Raw genomic sequence first — 20,945 nt, 5'->3', positions numbered from 1 at the left:
TAAACAAAGCCACTGTTAAGATTCATTTCAGATTTAAGTATTTTTTTATTTGCAACAAAGCTATTTCATAAAACTCCAATTAAATGTTTTTACATCCATGTCTGTCATAAAATCATGCAAGTTTGATACTCTGGAGCAGATAACGAAAAAGGTCTCTCAGTGTGTCCTGATAAATTCAAGACTGAACAATCACTACCCAAGAAGGATCAAGAGCCTGTTATGCATGCTAGCAGTGAACTCGGGTGTGACTGGAAATGTACACCTGCCCATGCCCACCAAAAACAATGACTGTAATTCTAATCTTGCCCCAAACACAGCCTTTAAATTCTCTCTTGAGATGTGAACACCTAATTCTTATCCCTCTTCCTCTCCTAACATCCTATTTACTCACCTTGCAAAAACTGATTCTCAGGTAATTTTTCCTACAAAGATTCTAATGCGTATGTCCCAGACTCATTACACGGGATTGAGTACGAACTTATACTGGGGTCACACTTCCCAAACCATGAGAGAGCAGATGTTACTGCCAATTACTTCAACAACAGGAACGTTATCTAGAGAGAAGGACTAGCAGGGATGTAAGGTGCTGCACCGAATCCCTGCAGACAACACAATCTGAAGAGTAACAGTTGGAAAGAAGGAAGTGAGAAGAACTGCCCACACGGTCCCGCTCTGGGTGACTAACAAGCTTTGGCCCACTGACTTACTTGAACAGAGGCAAAAGAACAAGTTCCAACCTGGAACTTGATATTGATGCTTGAGTCAGAGCGAGGTGGCAGATAAATGTTGATGCTTAGTCTTCCATGCACCTCAGGGACTGAACAGTGAGTAGAGAAGCTGCAGATTATGGCAGAACAAGCTAACACCTGGTACACCAAGAGTCCTTGTTTGCTACTATGAATGCTCCTGATGGAAAATACTCAGCTAGGCGGTTGAGTCCAATCAAATACATTGATCCATCACTCCCTGTAAGTGTTTTGTAAATAGGAGACTTTGCAAAACATCCTTCTTCCAAAAAAACCAGAAGCAGCTCTCCCTCTGCAATCAAAAAGTGGAATATCAGTTTTCCCAAGCTAGATGAAAACTGAGATAATATTAAAATCACTGGGACGGGTGATGTCTCTGTGGAATACAGTATACGGAGACCCCCATGCGTTTGAAGGCAATGGTGGCCAAAATGGCCAACTAAGATAGCAGGTATGCCTATCAGCCAGGCAACACAAGACAGATCCCAAGGAAGCGAAGAGAAACACTTCAGAAATTTAGAAATTTGGTCATTATGACAGTTTGGATCAGGTAGGGGAATTCTGAAGAATTAAAAGAGAAATAATGTCCATTGCAAGGTGCATAATCTGTGATTATATAAATCATGTACAATGGCAGATGTTGCTTGAATGCCTGCACAGGAAACCTCTTCCACACTGGCAGTCAAAAACAAACTTTCCTTTTAGTCACTGATCCTCAGTTTATATTTGGTATACATGTGTGTATGCCAAAACTACTGGTAATTTTTAATACTTGTTTTACTTCTCCACATTTATGAAAAAGCAAAAGTGATTTTGTCACCCAAGCCTATTTTTATAATTTTCTCAAAAGTGGCTTTGCTAGGACATTTATCGGAGTAACTAGACTGCAATGCAAATGAATGACACTTAAGAACAGCCCTCCACCCCATTCCCATGTACAAAAAGATCAAGAGACTACTGCTAATGGGTAGACTTGAATCTCGGATATCTTTGCGAAGACTGTCATCTCAGTTTCTGTATCGCTTAATGTGAGCAGCAAACGTACATTACCGACACAATCAGCTCCTTCCAAGGGGAAGTACTCACCAGTAATGAATGGGGTAATTTGTTGGGACTACCTCACGGCTACACCAGAAGCACTGAGAGTAGCTCACGAGAACATCCCTGCTGTAAATTAGTTTTCAGCCATAAGAGATTTTGATTCTTCCTGCTGCTGCGTTAGCAGTCTGTCCCTCAAGACTGACAACCTCTCCCCATAACAAGAAACCCTATTTCAAGAACAGAGCCTGGCAATTCATGTAGGAACTGGCAGATGAAAATAGATGTCACAATAGATAAGGGATGTTAAGATGCTGCTTCTCTAGATCCTTTCCCCATGGTCTTAGGAAGCACATGGTCTTCACAACCTCCTTCTCATACTTGAAAGGAATTAAGGATCAAATACTGAAAATCCTAGGGCTTTACAGAAATACTAACGTTCAGACGAATCAGATACTGTCTATTCCAAGTAGGATAGCAAAGTATGTAAAGTTACTTTGGCAACCTTGTGAAGGACTTGATTAATAGGCTCCAAAACCTACACTGTATCATCCTGTAAAAGATACCAAGAAACTCGTAACAGAGTCTTAACTAATTCTGAACCTACCCTGAGAGAGAGACAAAACCAAAGACAACTGCCCTATTAGCCAGCAGTCTGATCATCCCTGGAGCAATCCTTGTCTGCCATTAACTTGAGCTGAAGAGATGACTTGTTTCTCAGAGAAGAAAAATAAAGGCAACGTACAGCCAAAAATTTCCTGAAGTAGCAGTTTCAAGCTACCTGAAAAACAGCACCAGGACTGTTACTAATTGGAAGACTTTGCCCATCTAATCCACAGCTCTGTCTAAACTTCAAGATTTTCACAGCATAGCCAGGCCAATGCTAGTGGTTTATGGGAGATGAACTCCCTTCTCCACTCCAGGAAGAACAGACTCAGGCTGATTTGCCCTGTGAATAGCTCTGGGGCTCCAGGCCAGATACGTTCCAGTGAGGCAGAGTTTCAGTACCTAAATGCAAAGGATAAAGTGGAATGAGCCAGAGGTGTCAGCTCTGAGAACAACTGTAAGGGGGACTCTGCTTTTGCAAGTTACGAAGAGCAGAACATGGGTTAGCTGCAAAGCACGTGGAAGTGCTGGATCTATCCTTTGCAAAAGAGAACAGCAGAGCAATTCTGAGTTTCTTGGTTAGGTTTGGAAATGACTGTATGCCTAAAGCCCCAGCAATCTTCCCCTCTCTCTGCATCAAGGCCACCAAAGACTGTTCAATGAGAGGAATCCACTCTAGAGGCTTTTCTATGCTGACACACAGTCTTGCAACATCAGAGAAAAGCAGCAGCTGAAAAACAGCTGCAGACACCCAGCCACTTCTACATTTGGGCTTTGGTTGCCTGAAAATAAATACTAAACTCAAGTTCAAAAAAGAACTTGAGACTAATACACACCCAGTATTTACCGCATATGGGCAGCCTCCACAAATGTCACGTTCTACAAAACATTCCAGTCAGTGGATTACATGAAATTAAGAACAACAAACAAAAAGACCCTGAAATACTTCACACTACTGGTAGAATAAATAGAATTTAAAAGGTACCTATTTCAACATCATCTTCAGCTTCAGCTTTAAATATGTACACTTTGATAACTTCTGAACCAAAACCATCATCTTTAGCAACATCATCATTTGTCACCTCGGTACTGATTTTCAAGGGAGTGCTTCCTATATGGTCCAATTTTTCTCCAACATCATCCACTGTAAAGATAAGAGAATAATAATGAGGTTTAAACACATTTTTTAAAAGTCAAAGTAATCAGTAGCATGATTTTCTCCACTATTATCCCCATGCACAGTAAAGGTTTGTATTCATAAATGGCCTTTACAAAACGGTTCATCTCAAGATACTGAAAAGAGATTCCCGAAGTTTAGTACTCATTTTATTGCAACTCAGGAAACACAGCAGGAATTACAGAATGAAGGACACAAGAGGGAGCTTGTCATCAAAGGGAATGTGGTAAATGGTTATGTCTGAAACTATTATGCTTAGAAAGCAAAAATGTATCAATAAGTAAAATTAAACATCTATCCAAAAATGTTAAAAATTAAACCCAGAATTGTCTGTTACAGTCTGAGTCCCAAAAAGTTTCACTACTCTAAGATACTGGTGACTAAAATTTACTAGCTGAAACTCTTATGAAGAGTGATGACTCTGAGTATGTTCCCAGTGAAAGAAGTGTGCATCAAAAATTTGACTACATCTTCACCCTAAAAGAAATTATGATTTTATCCACATTATCACTTGAAAACATATAAATTAATGAAGATTATTGCATAATATACAGCTGATTAAAAGATGCAGTGACAATACATCCAAATACTACTATGTGAAATTGACTTCTCATTCTTTATGTATGCAACTTAGTCACTCTGATTATTTGGTCTATATATTCAAAATGCTCATTTTTATACAACAAAAATTACATTCAAACTATTAAAAGTGTAGAAGTAACACTATTTTGATAAGAAGGGTATTCACACAGATATCCCCCCAGCTGCCAATACGGAGGCCACTGAACTAAGCATCTTTCTGACAGATGTATTGCCAACACGCTTCTCTCTGGATAAAATTAGCTCCTGTGCAGATGGCCAACACAAACCTGTGCAATGCTTAACACCCACTGAAGTTCTCTAAATAGAGAAGAATTCCACAAAATGTAAACAAAATCTGAATTAAATACATTCCAGGGAAATAGCACTTTACTGCATACATAACATTAAAATATGTGCATACTGGGTAAAAAAAGACACATTAAAATGAATATTAAAGTGACAGTAGTGTTTCATGACTAAAAATAGAGTCTACTCAAGGCAGACACTGAGGGCTCTGATTACCGAGGAAAGGATGGCTTACCTCGGGATGGCTGCAGTGGTTCCCAATCCCCCTCTAAGTTTCCTGCCCTCAGTGCAGCGATGACTGCTCTTGAAGAGCTGCTTTTAACTACTTCAGGCTACAGCCTGGTGTACTGAGGTAAACTGGAGTTAGTTTAAGCTTTTCTTAATACTCCAGGCAGTCAAGCCAGGTGGTTCAGAACCTGCTAGAAAAGGAGCAGATGCCTTCCTGCAGCAGGGTGGGAATCCACCACAGCAATCCCAAACTAAGCTCTTCCCACTCACGGACAGGATTCCACGGAAACACCTATCCAACTAACATCGTTTTTCATCCCCACACTGAGGAACCTTACTTCTATTTCACTAATCTTGGACTGCATCACAAGAGTATAGAAGTTATTGAGGACAGAACTAGATATAATGTAGGTAAGTACAAATAAGTATTTGATTTCATTTTAGAACTTCTGAAAATTACATATTTTGATGAAAATTAAACTGAAAACATTAAAAAAATATGCTGTTTTAGCTGTTTCTTTTTGTAAATAAGAGATTAATTGCATTGCCGAAAAAATACCAAACTTGGATCAGCAGAAAAAAATAAAAATTTCCTCAGGAAAAATGTTTTTGTATTTTAATAAAAAACATTCTACATCTCTATTAAAATCGATGCCAGCAACATCAACAACTTAATCTGTTAGAATCTAAAAGGTACTGCACGGCATTCACATTACGTTGCAGGACAATGAGAACAGTAAGAGTATGAACACCACGGATGAGAAAGCCACAACAGAGAACTTGCATATTCCTTTGACTCGCAAGTTTACCAGCACCAGGTTATTAGTACATCTTTACATCCAGAATGGGAGTGTTACTGCATCTGCTAATTGAAACTTTTTATGCTGCCAGAATGGAGTTACTAGAAGAGAGGATTATGCACCCTCTACTAACAGGAAAAGGGAAGATGCTAAAAGATACTTATCTTGGAAAAAGTATTTCCATACATTTACTATGTTTGAATTTACTAAAGACCATTTTCTTTTCTGCATGGCTTTTAACATTTATAAAAGTTTCTTATCCGTACTCTTCAAAATGATACACATACATTTAATTTTAGTACAATGAACATTTCCACTGCATGTATGAGTCTTTGAAGGACTGGAGGTAACTCATAGTACAAGGCAGGAGTGATTATATATATAGCTGTATGACTAGACATGCTGCCAAAACGCAGAAAGAATATTTAAAGGCTGGGTGGAAGAAATCACTAATTGTAAGCTGTTACTGTAATTTTAGAATTGGTAGGTGGTAGTAAAGTTATTTTCAAATCTGCAACTCAAGCAACACCAACTTTTTCTAAACTCATAAATTTTATAAGCATAATGCATTATCAGTTTAACATAGACAATAAGTATTTCCATACTGGAAGGATATTTAACAACAGCAACTTCCTACTGAACAGTGGAGTAATCACATACATGTGGTAAGAAGTTTTCTTTATGGCAAAAATTTCCAACTGTTTAACTAATATTGGGTGATAATGACTGTACACCACACAATTTTAGATAGTTGCCTTACCAGGACATCAATTGCAATACAACAAAGACTACATAAAGGAAAAAAAAAAAAAAAAAGAGGAATTTTTCAATTTTACAATTTTTATAAGTATTTTCAGCAAGAAATATGAAGTAAAATACATTAATACAGCATGTACGCTTACATGCTGTGTTTTACCATTTCAAGTAAAGCCCTCAAATCTTCAATTTCATTCAAAAAATACAGAGCCCTGTCCTAGATGGGCAAACTTACAACATTATTTTTAAAATTAGTGGTTACTCCCACACCATCAACCATCCTGTGTATTTCAAAGTCTCAGTCTCTACAATTTAAGCTAAAGCAATGGAAACAGATCAGGAAGCCTATGTATCCAGGGCCTCTGGAATCACTTTTCTAAAAAAAGCGAAAGTGTAATATAACAAAATTTGAAAAATATAAACTAGACTGAGAAAATGATACTGATATACACTGTCATTTGTAAGATGTTGCCTTTTGTTTCAAATACCTCAACAACAAAAGACACTAAATTGGCAATTGCTATTGCTTAAATTGCTGTCTTACATGAAGTAAATTTCATGGTTTCAATCTATTTTTTAAACACATCTAGGTAAGGGGAAAACAATCAACACAGCAGGACATGTAATCTTTGTCAAGTTCCAAAATATTAGGACTTTTTCTAAAAACAGATCGTGAAAATATTCTATTGTCTAAGTAATATGACTTCTATCACAGACTGTTAACCCAGTGCTAAATTATCTGATGACTTTTCCCAGTGATAGTTCTCAGGAACAGGAATGCTTACTTTATGTCAATGGAATATGAAAGTGTCTTCCAGATCTGACTCATCCACCAGAAGCACTACATATTATTATCTCGTCACTTAAAATTAACTGAAAAAACACAACAGAGAACCTTTATAAATATATGCTGAATCCTCCTGAATAAACAAGGTTTAAAGGAAAACTCAGCACACTTCCGATTTTCAACTTACCTTACTTGGCTGTTTTCAGGTGTGTGATGTCCAGATTCACCGTGGATTGCCAGCTCCCAATTCATGTGATGCCTCAGCATGCACTATGCTGGTGATATCACACCCACCATAGGAGCCCATAGGGATAACATGAGGGCAAGATAAGTCCCGTGGTTTTGCAATTTTTCATATTTTTCTAATGTCTGATATACTTATTTTATATCCCATAGGTTATAATATAGGAGTATTAAGATTAAAATCTTTAGCAAATTACGTAACACTGTATTGTAATATACTAAAAAGGAGGTGGTGGTGGAACAGTACCTTACCCCTAAAGGCCAGCTCCAGTGTTGTTCTTTGGTGGGTATGAGGTCACCAACATAGTGCATGCAGGGCCAACACACGGATCGGGAGCTGGCAATCCGCTGTGGGTCTGAATATCGCAAACCTGAAAAACAAAAAAGGGTAGGCTTTAAGCTACACGTGCGCTAACTCCTCCCTGGCAAAATGGGATGTACTGTTCATAATTTTCCCATCTCAGTATGAGATGGATTGGGTTCATGATCACATCACATGCATTCATTTTGTATTAATTTCCTTTTTAACAAGTCCCTTTTAAACAGCTATTCTGGAGATTTAAAACAAGGGATCATGCATAGCCCGTGGCATATGTTGTGAACGTACCAAAAAAAGACTTTTTAAGTCTTATGCTTATAAGGCTGATTTAAAAAAGCTGAATTCATCTGCACTGAGATAGCAGAGTGGTGATAATCTTCTAGTGAAAATTTCCAATTACAAATCATACGCAGCTAGTTTACAGAACTATCAAGACAAACTTATTATTTTCCAAACAGTATTTACACAAAAATGTAATTACCAATAGTGTATAAAATATCTACATGGGAATGTCGTCTTAAAATGGTGAAAAATCACCTTTCAGTATATTTATACTGTAACTCCCAAAAATAAGTAAGATAAGTTAAAATTCCACACTCGGCTCAGCTTCACACCCTGAAACGTAGTATTTCAGAAGTTCCCAAAACGTGTTCCACAGAACAGCTGGTGGTATTCCCTAAGGGCATTATCTGTCATTTTATGTAAAGTCCCCCCTTTTTAGATGCTAAATTTCATTAAAAGACAGCTAAGTATTTTGAGATTCTTTAAAACTATCATTTTGATGTGATTTACATTATAAAAAAGTTCAAGTCCTATATATACACCCCAAAAGAAATATAATAAAATTAACTTTCTACAATATTTTCTAAACATTTGACAATTTAAAAATGTAAGTAGATAAAAAAGGTTTTAAACTGCTTGATAAACTGAGGCATTTATCTATTCTACACAACAGATTATCTTCATAAACATAACAAATTCAAGGCCAATTTAAAAACATTTAAAAAAAACCAAAAAATGAACAACTGCCTAAGACTGATTCATTTTTACTGAGAAAAAAATCAATAGCAGATACTTTGTTGGGTCAAGCTGGCATACTCAGCATAATACAGCCCCAAAATTTAGCAGAGGCAAGATCTTTATCAATGACCTGGATGAGGGGATCGAGTGCACCCTCAGTAAGTTTGCAGATGACACCAAGTTGGGGGGAGCGTTGATCTGCTTGAGGGTAGGAAGGCTCTACAGAGGGATCTGGACAGGCTGGATCGAGGGGCCGAGGCCAGTTGTATGAGGTTCAACAAGGCTCAGTGCCGGGTCCTGCACTTGGGTCACAACAACCCCATGCAATGCTACAGGCTTGGGGAAGAGTGGCTGGAAAGCTGCGCGGCGGAAAAGGACCTGGGGGTGTTGGTCGACAGCCAGCTGAATATGAGCTGGCAGTGTGCCCAGGTAGCCAAGAAGGCCAATAGCATCCTGGCTTGTATCAGCAATAGTGTGGCCAGCAGGACTAGGGAAGTGATCGTCCCCCTCTACTCGGCACTGGCGAGGCCGCACCTCGAATCCTGTGTTCGGTTTTGGGCCCCTCACTACAAGAAAGACATTGAGGTGCTGGAGCGTGTCCAAAGACGGGCAACGAAGCTGGTGAAGGGTCTAGAGCGCAAGTCCTGTGAGCAGCGGCTGAGGGAACTGGGGTGGTTTAGCCTGGAGAAAAGGCGGCTCAGGGGAGACCTTATCGCTCCCTACAGCTACCTGAAAGGAGGTTGTAGCGAGGTGGGTGTCGGTCTCCTCTCCCAAGTAGCAGCGATAGGACAAGAGGAAATGGCCTCAAGTTGCACCAGGGGAGGCTTAGATTGGATATTAGGAGAAATTTCTTCACTGAAAGGGTTGTCAGGCATTGGAACAGGCTGCCCAAGGAAGTGGTTGAGTCACCATCCCTGGAGGTATTTAAAAGGTGTGCAGATGTGGTGCTTAGGGACATGGTTTAGTGGTGGACTTGGCAGTGCTAGGTTAACGGTTGGACTCGATGATCTTAAAGGTCTTTTCCAACCTAAATCATTCTATGACTGCCTTAATTTATCTAAAATGATTACTTAAAACAAAATTCTAGATTAATAATGTAGCTTCCAACTGTGATTATTCAGGCATATCCTGATTATACATATATATAAATCTAATTTGCTGAAAACTAGGTCTCAAACTGGCTTCGAAACATTGCAAAAGCCATTGGTAGGCTTGAGAACACCTGACAAAACTACAGATGTATCAAACACACCTGGGGTCATCAGGTAACTTACTGAAAGTTTAAGATGCTCTTGTCTAAGTGCAGTGATCATGATTATCAATCACACTTATCTATCTTAGAAGGAATTCCAAAGATGACTTTACTTACAATTACAAAGGTGCAGTTGGAAATACCGCAGTTACAGAATACAACTCATCAGAAGTACTCTGTCAGAAAGGAGGAATTTTTTCAATGAAACAACTGACCGTAAAAATGGTGTTCCTTTATTTACAAACAGACAGGAATTCTTCTGCTGTAGGTCTAATTTGCTTTTAGACTGAGTTTTTTTTTTTAGTTCTTTTTCCAAAAAACCTTTTTGACTTCTAGTAGTGACATATGGCATTACAGTAATGACAGAATGATAAAAAAAATCATTGCTGTCCATCCTATACTGAACAAAAAATAAATACCAAAAATATATTTTGCATAAGGGACATAAATGCTATGAAATATTGAAATCATCATAATCACTAATCAGTTATGTCCTCTGTCTTGCAATTTTTAATAAATGCAGCTTGCTGTGAACAGATTGACACTTTGACACACTTGGCATTGCCTTTTTTTTAACATATTGCTTCTGACTAAATAAAATCTGTTTTGACCTACTCACATTTCAATAATTAATCTGGAGAAGTCAAAAATCTAAAATGAACTATCATATATTTTATAAATTTGCTTAACAATAAAAACTGGTATCTTGAGTATAATTTAACCACTAAAGAAACATAACATAGCTAAGGTCCTTTCAGTAGCTCTCCTCAACAAGTAGTATAGGACCATACAGTTCCTCGGAGTTGAATGCTGTGTGGAAACTGAAATGGGCAGCCACTTTCCAGTGTTAAGAGAGCCAACCAATTAATGCACACAATCCCTTAATGTCAAGCTCAGTCCAGAACAGCACAATATACAATAAAATGCCTATTATAATTCTTAATACAACTAAACAAACAATATTTGGTGGACACATAAGAGAAAACTTTATGAGTCAGGTATCTTAAAAACCTATTTCTTTGTTGGATTCTACTGATTAAACCCAACATGTTATATTTACGTGAATCTATGTAACATGGTAATATACCTCTGTATTTTAGAAAAAAGTATTATACTCAAAATATGTGGAATGTTTAACTTTCCAATGCGTTTTTCTTAATTTTCAGGAATATCTAGTTTCAGAAACACAAACATACACATTCATTCACTCAACAGCATGAATGTCATTCTCTTTCTTGCTGTATCAGAGATAATGGAATTTTCATCAAGAAAACCCAAAACCAGACACTAAGAATTAACTGGGCAACAGACTATTATTTGAGAGTTCCAGTACAGAATGCAGCAAAAGTCCAGTTATAGTAACTTCTCCCCACCAGACCACTTCTACTTCAGATAATCTCCTGTTTATATCTACCTTTGTTTAACTTACAAGATATCATTAAGTAGTCTTCAGATGTACTCTTGCCATCATCATCATCTTCTGTTTTTATAGTCACTGTGGAGCCAGGAACAGTACCAGCTGCTTGAATGACTGCTTCAGAATCTGAGTTCGTTACAAGAACTTCTTCTGAAACCATTGTAGGCGAGTTGGCTCCTGACACAGAGTCTTGCACCACATGCTCCAAATGTCCATCAGGACCCGTAACAAGGTCAGCCACAAAGACCTGATCGGGAACTCTAACGGTTTCTGTTATTAGATCAGAAGTCAAAACATGATCACTGGTATCTAAAGCTTCTTCAATAGCAACATCAGCTTCCAAAACAGAATCGGGAACAATTACACCTTCTGTTACAACATCAGTTTCAGTGATGATGTCAGGTCCTTGGACAACTTCAGCTGCTAAGCCATGATCAAGAGTTATTCCATCATCGGTAACAACATCAGAAACTAGGACAGCTTCGGGAACTGATACAACAATATGGTCTCCATCAATATGAGCAGTGCCAGCCATTCCAGCCACTATGAAACAATTATGAATGAGGAGAAAAATGTTAAAATTATTGCATTAGCGATTAGTTTATCTAAGGAACGGAATAATTTTATAGGTAAGTTACACAGATGTACAAATCTGTTACTTTTCAACAATCCACATTTTGCATTTCACCCGATAAAGACTATCCAAAGCAACCTGTATTCTTTAAACTAAGAAAAAACAAAACATGCCACTTCTTTAAGACATAATGTGGCATTTGCCCCCAATTTAGGTTTGCAATTTCATCTTTTTTAAATTCCAGTTAGAAAACGTTTGATTACAGTAGCAATTTGAACCTTCACAGAATTCTTGCATGATACTGGAAGTGTGGTAACAATACATTAATTGCTGTTACAATAAAAGGACTCTCATCCTTTAGACTGCATGGGCCTTGATAAATACTCAGTTGTATGCAATATTTATAGTACAATTTCTAACAACTTGCCACGTTGCAAGGAATGGCTAGAAGCAGAATCCTGTTTTTCACTAACAGACTTGACTGGCCAGTCATATTTGCAGACTACTTTTCTATACATAAAAAGAATGCACAGTGAATTATTTTAACACACACACATAAACAGCAGTTTTAATCTTAATGAATAAAACACTCAAGAAAATGGTTCTTATCAGAATGAAAAAAAAATTAAAATTGTTCAGCATTGTACTGCAAATGCAATTATTTTGGTATACTCTGAGGGATATTAATTCATGTTAGAACAAAAACATGGTCCTTCCCAACACTTGAGAAGGTCATCTCCTGTGATAATGCAGAAATGGAGACCCACAGAGAAAAGAGTGGAGATTTCTTGCTGTTCTTTCTCTAAACCTTCAAAATTGCTGAGGTTATTCAGCACTGCCACCAAAAGAAACAGTATTCATTTTAAAAAAGGCACTTCAGAAACAAGTTTTCTTACATCAGTACAGTCCCAGGACTGATGTTCTTGACAGAAGACTTCTAAGCACATGTGAAGTGCAGATTTAGCTCAATCTGTAAATTGTTGTCTACATAATAAGTTATCTGTTGTCACACAGACAGAGACATTATTTCCCACATTTACTGAAATACTCTAAAGGCGATCTGGAGACAGTAATCAAGGTAAGCACATAAAAGCTCTGATGTTGTTCACATCCTGTACTGGATGTTATTTACATCTGTATGTGGGAGATGTAACAACTAGTCAACGTGAGTTCAAGCAGAAGCACATGCACCACAAAACCGTTGAACTCCAGATAACGTTTTCTGTCTCATCTAGAGCACTCTGGGCCACAGACTTAACAACCTTTTTTTTTTCCCCAGAATTACTTCAATATTTTGGAATAAGTGCCTATTTCAAGATCAGCAACCAAAGTATACAAAGACATATTATACACCTTAAATTTTGAATTTTCTCAAGAAAGTCATGCAAATAGCATTATTATATTAGTCAACTGTACACCTTGATATCATTTATAAACATATAGCAAAAACCTGAAAAACAGTCTTGATTTTATTCATTATTTTTAATAGTTAAAATGTTTACCAAAATCCTGCATAATCATAGTGTGAGGCATTTTGGATTCTTGTGTTTGCAATCCAAGACTTCCACCACCTGGATCCATATTCAGCTAAGTTCATTCACAAATAACTGCAATAAAAGCAAAATCAGAATTTATGTTGAACAGCATTACTGTGTTGATTAACTTTACTGGATCAATGTGTCACACTGACAAACACAGACAGTATTTATCCAAAACGTCAAGAAAAAAGCATGCAGTACTTCATACAATTCACTGTGCTTTATTCTTTTGTTTTTATACTTTTTTTGACCTAAAATCCTGAAAATGTTTCCATCCACAAGTAGTCCTACACTAATCAAAAGAATTACACATGCGAGTGAAACCAAACAAGTCAGTAATTCTTGGTCAGGACTTAAAAGTTTTTTTTATGTAAGTCTTTGGTTACTGCCTGGCCTAGAACAGTTCTGTTTATATTCTGTAGAATTTAAGTGGAAAGTGCTTTCTAGTTACTTTCAGCATGCAGAGGTACAAACTTCAAGATTACTTTATTTCTAGGAGCAGTAAGCACAAGAAATGCCTAAACCTTCAATTTCCCCACTGCAAACTGAACATTAAAATATTTTTGCAGCTTTATGAGACTATCTCCATAGGGTAACAGCTCACTGACTGACAGCGAAGATCTCACCTGCAATACCAACAGTAACATCAGGCCATAGTAACAAAACAATGTAACAAATGTTAGTAAGCAACTGAACCTAGTTACACTTAACTTATTATCAAGAAGTAAAAACGTTGTCAAGAAGCAAGTTAACTTTGCCTTAAACAAACTGTAGCTAACTGTCTGCGGAAGCAAGAAATGCAAGTCGGACATCAACAGCGCACGTGCTATTATTAACTACATGCCTTACACAATAACATATATTAGCAACTATGCACGAAGAAGTCACCTGTGCTCTGTCCCTGTCTGTATATACTCTTTAACTAACTATCAAGGCTGGTGATTATGGATGTGTGGAGCTGCATCAATGAAAGCTGACAATTGTATTGGGAATATCGATTTTTCAGATTCTTTCACAATTTTGTATCTATCAGATATTTCAAAACAAATTTTAATGTGTAAATTTAATTGAACATTCAGCTTAATTATAGGTAAGTTTTGAAAAAGCTGCATAGTGCACTAAATTTATGAGAACAAAAGTGCTGAAGCTGATTTTCTCTTCCAGCGGCTGTGTATGAACCCCTCTATATCATTAAAAAGTCTGACAAAAGGCCTGGTAGAAAATTTAATCAGCCTCAGTTTGATCTACATGCACAGTGCAGAACTACCCATTATAAGAGGCAACAGCTAAGCGTAGGAAAGGCCAACTTATTTCAACGTCTCCATTGCCATGATACTGAAGAAATGACAGTGCTCAACAGGCTCCTGTGCTGACGCCTCTGTTTACCGTTCCAGTATTAGGACTGTATTATCCATACTGGATGACATTTTATTTCAAAATTGTCAGGTTATTCTAGAAATCTTATCTTCCAACACTCCCTTCTGTGCTGCCTCATTTCTGCTACCAGGGAAAAGCTGGTCCTATGCAGCTATCTGCAATATCCCTCTAAGGGAAAACTGATCCTTTAAAGCTTCTGATAGAACAGACTCGCCAACTCTTTGTAAACTCCCCACTGTTATCCTTCACTGTTACATCTTTAGCTTGATTTTCTTTCTTCTCTTTCGTTTTTGACAGTTGCTTTGTTGCTTTGTCTCTTGTAATTCGCCTTAATGCTTAGGGGCTTCCGTTTCCCGATTTCTCTTTTGCCAGACTCACCTATTTTCCTCAATCTTTTAAAATTATACCAGTTCCTCAAACCTTGCCACACAGCCACGCCAGTTTTACTCCGAGTTTTACTTCCGAGATTCTCGCATTCATTAAAATGCAATTCCAATTACATCAAGAATTTTCACACAGGGAGAGTAAATGTTGAGCTTCTCACTAAACTCAATTTTACCAAGATCTCCATTTCTGGTCTCATATCTGTCTTAGGGATGCTGAATCTTTCATAAGGTACAGCTATACAAGCTTGCTTTCAGAGAAGAAAGCATGTACCATTTCTTTGACAGACTGTTTCCATAAAATACAAGAGAGAAGGGTAAATTAGCATTCCTCCATGTTATCTGCATTGCTACTAAGCATTAAAGTGTAGGGATTCTGAATTATTTTGCAATTTGCTGCAACCCAAAAGACTTTTACACAAGTTCTCAGCGCAGATGAAGTGACTCCGTAGAGGCAGCTACAAGAGTATACAGAGAGCAAGGCTTTCCTAGGTGAAAAATCTCTAGCTTAAAAAAAATCTCTGTGGCACAACACTAAAATCTTGTATGTTCTTGCCCTCTCATATCCAAGAATCGGAAGTAAGTGACAGTATCACACAGAAAACGAAGAGTTTTAGGAGCTGTGGGAAGTGAACGCAGAATAAGAGCTCAAGTCAGAACTACCAGGAACTGGCTGGTGCAGAGATGAATAGGGAAGCACAAATGCTTTTAAGAGCAAGTCTCAAAAATACGGTACTTTTACTGTTGTAGTACCAACCTTGATTTTGCTCTTCTGGATCTCATAAAAAGTTGACCCCCATCCTACCACAAGAATTTGTTTAAGTCTGTGCATCTAAATCCAAAATACGATAGAAACTTCAAGTCCTTTGTGGTACAACGTATTTGACAACCCTACTGCAGTGAAATATACCACGACAGAGTTAAGAGCTAACATAGTCAAGCACGGTGAATAATAAAATAAGCCAAGCTGTAAGAATAAATGGCTTAAGTGCCTGAAATCTCTGAGATACCTCTAAGCCAGAATCAAGGGACCCAGAAAGAGCCAGGACCTAACGCAATTCACACTATCACACTAAACTAGAAGTAAACTAAACTTTGCAGTAGACATGACATTAATTTCTCTTGAAACATGAAGCTCTATCAGTAACAGGCACTAGAGTCCACGGTAAAAGACCCTAAAAACTGAACAGATCAAAGCGCCTTAATGCCAGTTATTATGTTTACTGCAACGCTTGTGGCTCACCAGAACTGACAGCACGGGATCCTTGGTACCAAACCAAGCCGCCATCGAGAAGGGAGGTGCTGGCACTCTGTCAGTGCCAAGGGCCACGCTGCACTGGGCTGACCCACAGAATCAGGCGGTCTCTGCTGCGTCAGGCACCAGGCTCGGTCTGCACGTGGGAACTGATGCTCCAGATGTTGTTCAAGCCAGGCAGAAAGCCACCAAGGTGAGATGACGTGAAAAGTCAATTTTGGTGCTACATTGCTTTGCCTCCTTTTTTATGATTGTGTTAAATGCCTTCACTTCAGCGGGTGATGCAGAATGCCTACTCTGTGCAGGCCAAGACACACATGCCAGGTGGGTACAATTTTGTCTTTTTTTTTTTTAATATGAAAAAACACAAAACAGAGTAACAAGACAAAGAAGTAGTACGTGAAAAAACACAATCCATGCTTACTGCATCTTCATTGTCAAGGAAGGAACCAAGCAGAGATTCCTTCTTTTATACTCTTGAAATCCTCAAGCGAAGGAAGCAGCAAGCAGTCCGCAATGATGGCAATTTCAAGAAAAAGTCACCGATCCACCCCAAGGAGGTTTCAACTTAACTGAGAATACAAAAGAACCAAAGAACTTGTATCACCTAGTGTCACTATCACCCTTTCAACACTTTCTCCCCGTATTATTTGCTCAAACCTACTTCTCTCAAATTGTCTTTAAATCTACAATACTAATTCTTGGAGATGACAACAACATAACATTCTTCTTGCAGAGCTACAAGAATCCCCGAATGTAATTTCTTGATGGTTCCATAACAGAGTAAGTTAGTTCCACAGACCAGCTAGTATTATAAGAATACAAGTCAAACATTATCAATGAGGAAAGCAGTCAAGGATTTAACTAACCCAATTCCACCCATACAATCAAATTTCAATGTAGTTTTAAGTTTTAGCTCCAAAATCAAATTCTTTCACCACTGTAAGAATTACAAAGCAGCTTCACAACCTTAATGTAACCTCTATCTTCACAACCTCTATCACTCCTAAATTATTGTCACAGCCATCTGAAACTCTTACAGTAGCTAACAAATACTTGCTGTTACAAAATAAGATACAGCTCTAAACCATAAATGGCTAATTTAATACAGCAATTTCAGAATTAATACAATAATCTCCAATTTCCTGACCACAGCCTTTACACTCAGATAATCCTTCTTTTTTAATGTAAATGGATATGAAAAACTATCTTAAATTATATCAATCTGAGATTACAGGAAGAATATGCTAGGCTTTTCTTCCTTCTCAATAAGCGATTTAATTTATTTTCAGATTATATAGTTAGATGCCAAATATATTACATATTGTGCTACATAGAAAATTCAATACAAAGGCTATAATTTTAATTTAAATTAAAATTTCTGCAAGGAAAGCAAATTATCACTAAAAGGAGTATCTTCCCAGTAGCTAACAGGACTATAAAAATCACCAAAGTTATGGGATGGCACCTTTTGTGCATGCAGTACCATGAGTACCTTAAACTTCCACTAAAACCAGAGATGGATGATGACACACTAGCAATAAACATGCTGAAGCTGTACCTGGGTTGATGCAGCTGGTATCCAACCATTACTTAAGTATATTCTTCTAAGCCCTCAATGCAGACAAAGGACAGAGTTGCACCAACTACGCAATCATAGATTTTTTTTTTTTGTTTTTGTATCTACTTTTGGGTCTTAAAGGAATGCAGCCACAGCAGGAAAACCCCTTACTGCTAATGCTGGAACAATTAACAACAGATAAGCCCCACAATTCTGCTACAACTGGATATTTTTGTTCATAGATTTCAGTAGTGCAGATGACTTTGTTTCACACACTACATATCCATGTAAATCATATTATTTGAAACAGCAAAAAATGTAGTACAGTCACTAACTGTGGTTCTTCACAGCTTCTTTCTGGAGTATACCATGTTATATACCCACACAATCATAGAAGTGGTCCAATCGTATGTTTTAAAAAAAGACAGAGAAATAAGGCAGAAAGCCACAATTCTGTACACTGTCATAATCCTAAACTTATCCATACCTCTCTTGCCTCTAACTATTAAGATCTCAAGTTTCTCCTCTCAATTCCCCTTCTCCTCTGTGTATTTAGAAGAAAATATCGTGAAAATGCTTTATTACCATCAGCCAATAAAATAGTATCACTTTTCAACATTCCCTTAATATTTTCATTGATTTTTTTTAATTACAGCATGCTATCTTGCACGAGGAAGGAGTGCATTACCATCAGATCCCAAAATGAAGAATTTCATGAAACCTAAACTGAGACTCCCAGAGCAGTGTCTCAAGGCTAAGTTTTAAAATATGTATGTATCTGATACTGTTTTGCTTTTTTGAAAAATACAGTTCTCTTTCTAACTAGCTTCAGAAGAAAGTGGATTTTAACCTATTTCAGTTCTTTATACCAAAGCTCTTCCTTAGACAGGGCTCAGCTGAGACCAGGCAATGAATTTTAGAGTAAAAAAAGCGATATATGACCTCGCTGTCTACAGACAGGAACACTACTATAAACGGTATTTTTAAAATCACAGATAATGGTTGGCAGTTTGGGACTACCTAAGAACACATACTTACAATAGCAACACTCATTTGAAAAACTGTTAAAGGCCCAGGCCCTTATAAACATTGCTCTTAGTATAGACATTGATTTATTCTTAGCTTACTCTTCCCATAAAAATATCATAAACATTACTATTTTAATTTTCTTTGAGAAAGCTTTCAGAAAACACCCTAAATTGAGAGATCTTCAGCAAAGTATTTTAAGCAGGAGGGAAAAAAAATGAACGCCTCAGCACTTCTACCCTTCCCAGGAAAAAAAGGGTGTCATTCTTGTACCCAGAGGTACAATGAAGCTCCCAATCAATATGCTGGCTTCCAGGCATTGTTGCCGCATTTAAAATTTTTAAAAAGTAAAAAATATTTCTACAAAATGCCAATTACAACTTATTAAATCTACATAAATAAAGAGCATGTATTTAATACATTTTGTTATATCCTGAACAGCGTGGTCCTGCAAATGCTAAGCATCTCCCCAGTTTACACATGCAATTATTCCCAATATGTTCAGGCAATACATTTTCATGTAAAGCATATTTGCATGGTCAGCCCTTAAGCACTCCTTTAAAATAGTGAATGTCTTCTAAATAATATTTACGTTTTGTTTACATATAATAAAGTAAAACGCTACATCATACTTTGTCAGGTGTTTCAGATATTCATAAGCTGCATATGACATTCTGATTAAACCAAAAGGGCCAAGCTCAGATACAGAGCAATGTAACACAATAAACTTATATGTAGTTGAAAAATCCCAACCAGATGTTTTCTAATTATGTCTTAACATTTAAGTTCAAGAAGAATACAAGAGAATTATCCTCTCCTGAAGACGCTTCAGGGTTTTGGGTTTTTCTTCCCTAATTTTTAATGCAGCAACCAATAGGAATGCAATGAGAAACATCCTGCTTACGCAGAAATCTTAAGCAGAAGAACCAAATTAATAAAATAATGTGCAGGTTAACACAAGCCTTTCGCAGAAAAAAGACTGGGTATGAAAAGCTAACATATCCGTTTTAAAGCCTTTTATTCTGTTCACCTATAAAGCATCCATGAAAACTTACACTCTAAATCCATTTAAAGCGCCAAAGACAAAAACAGTGAATGAGACTCTGTCTTACTGCCCGAAATGCGCTTAAGGCTCTTAAATAAATTAGTAAAACCGATGAATTTACATCTACATGTTACAGCCACAGCACTAACAAAACTTCCCCTAATAAAAATCACAGGCAGGGACGGGCGACAGCCACAGGAAGGCACCGCACGGCCGGGGCCGCCTGCGGCTCCGGCTGCCAGACTCGCCATCCCACCACTCCACAGCAGACGCGCCGGCGGCGGGGCGGGCGGCAAGGGCACCGCGGCGGGGCTGCGCGCCTGCGGAGGAGCGCGGCAGCGCAGCGCAGCGCAGCGCAGCCCTCCCGCGCGTGCTCGCGGAGCGGGCGCGCCGCCGGGCGGCGGGAGCGCGGCGGTGGCGGGGCGGGCGAGCCCGCGGTGCCGGCCGGGCAGCCCGGCGTCCCCCGCCCGCACCCGCGCACCGCTTGGCTCAACCGTCAAGCGGCCGGCAGCCGCCCCGGGCGCCGGACGCCCCATCCCCGGGGCTGCGCGGACGCCCGCCGCGGAGAAGCGGGCAGCGGTCCCGCCGCGCCGGGGGAGGAGGGCGGGGAGGAGGCGGCAGAGGGAGGAGTGGAACCGCGGAGACAAAGGAGCCCGCGGAGGGCGCTGGGCGGCGGCGCGGCTGGGGGCCGCCGCCCGCAGCAGGGGCGCGCAGGGAAGGGGCCGCCGCACCCCGCGGCCTCCCCGTCTGTGTGCCCCGGGCCGCCGCCAGGCTCCTGCCCCACCGCCGCGGCACGGGAGCCGGGTGTCCCGCGGCGGCCGCGGGACGGGGAGGCGGGGATAACCCCTGTCCCGGCGGCGCGACGGCCCGCGGAGCCGCTGCCTTCCCCGCCCCGCCGGCCGACATCTT

At 39.0% G+C, this 20,945-nt stretch overlaps 1 protein-coding gene across 3 annotated transcripts in view; it reads right to left on the bottom strand.

Moving 5' to 3' along the window:
- Positions 1-20,945, bottom strand: part of ZNF711 (zinc finger protein 711) — a 47,744-nt gene that overhangs the window by 13,243 nt on the left and 13,556 nt on the right. Inside the window, exons 7-10 of one of the 3 annotated variants that reach the window (XM_050901825.1) lie at positions 16,829-16,976; positions 13,354-13,458; positions 11,290-11,820; positions 3,376-3,534 (exon numbers count right to left, since the gene is read on the bottom strand). In XM_050901825.1, coding sequence (XP_050757782.1) covers positions 3,376-3,534; positions 11,290-11,820; positions 13,354-13,432 — 769 coding nt within the window. In that variant the 5' untranslated portion in view covers positions 13,433-13,458; positions 16,829-16,976. Of the gene's footprint in view, positions 1-3,375; positions 3,535-11,289; positions 11,821-13,353; positions 13,459-16,392; positions 16,800-16,828; positions 16,977-20,945 lie in introns of those variants that run through there. The other 2 variants (XM_050901824.1, XM_050901823.1) reach the window with 2 other exon arrangements.

Source organism: Gymnogyps californianus, chromosome 9 (assembly GCF_018139145.2).
Source record: "Gymnogyps californianus isolate 813 chromosome 9, ASM1813914v2, whole genome shotgun sequence".
Lineage (NCBI taxonomy): Eukaryota > Metazoa > Chordata > Aves > Accipitriformes > Cathartidae > Gymnogyps > Gymnogyps californianus.
This window is presented reverse-complemented; position numbering and strand designations above follow the sequence as displayed.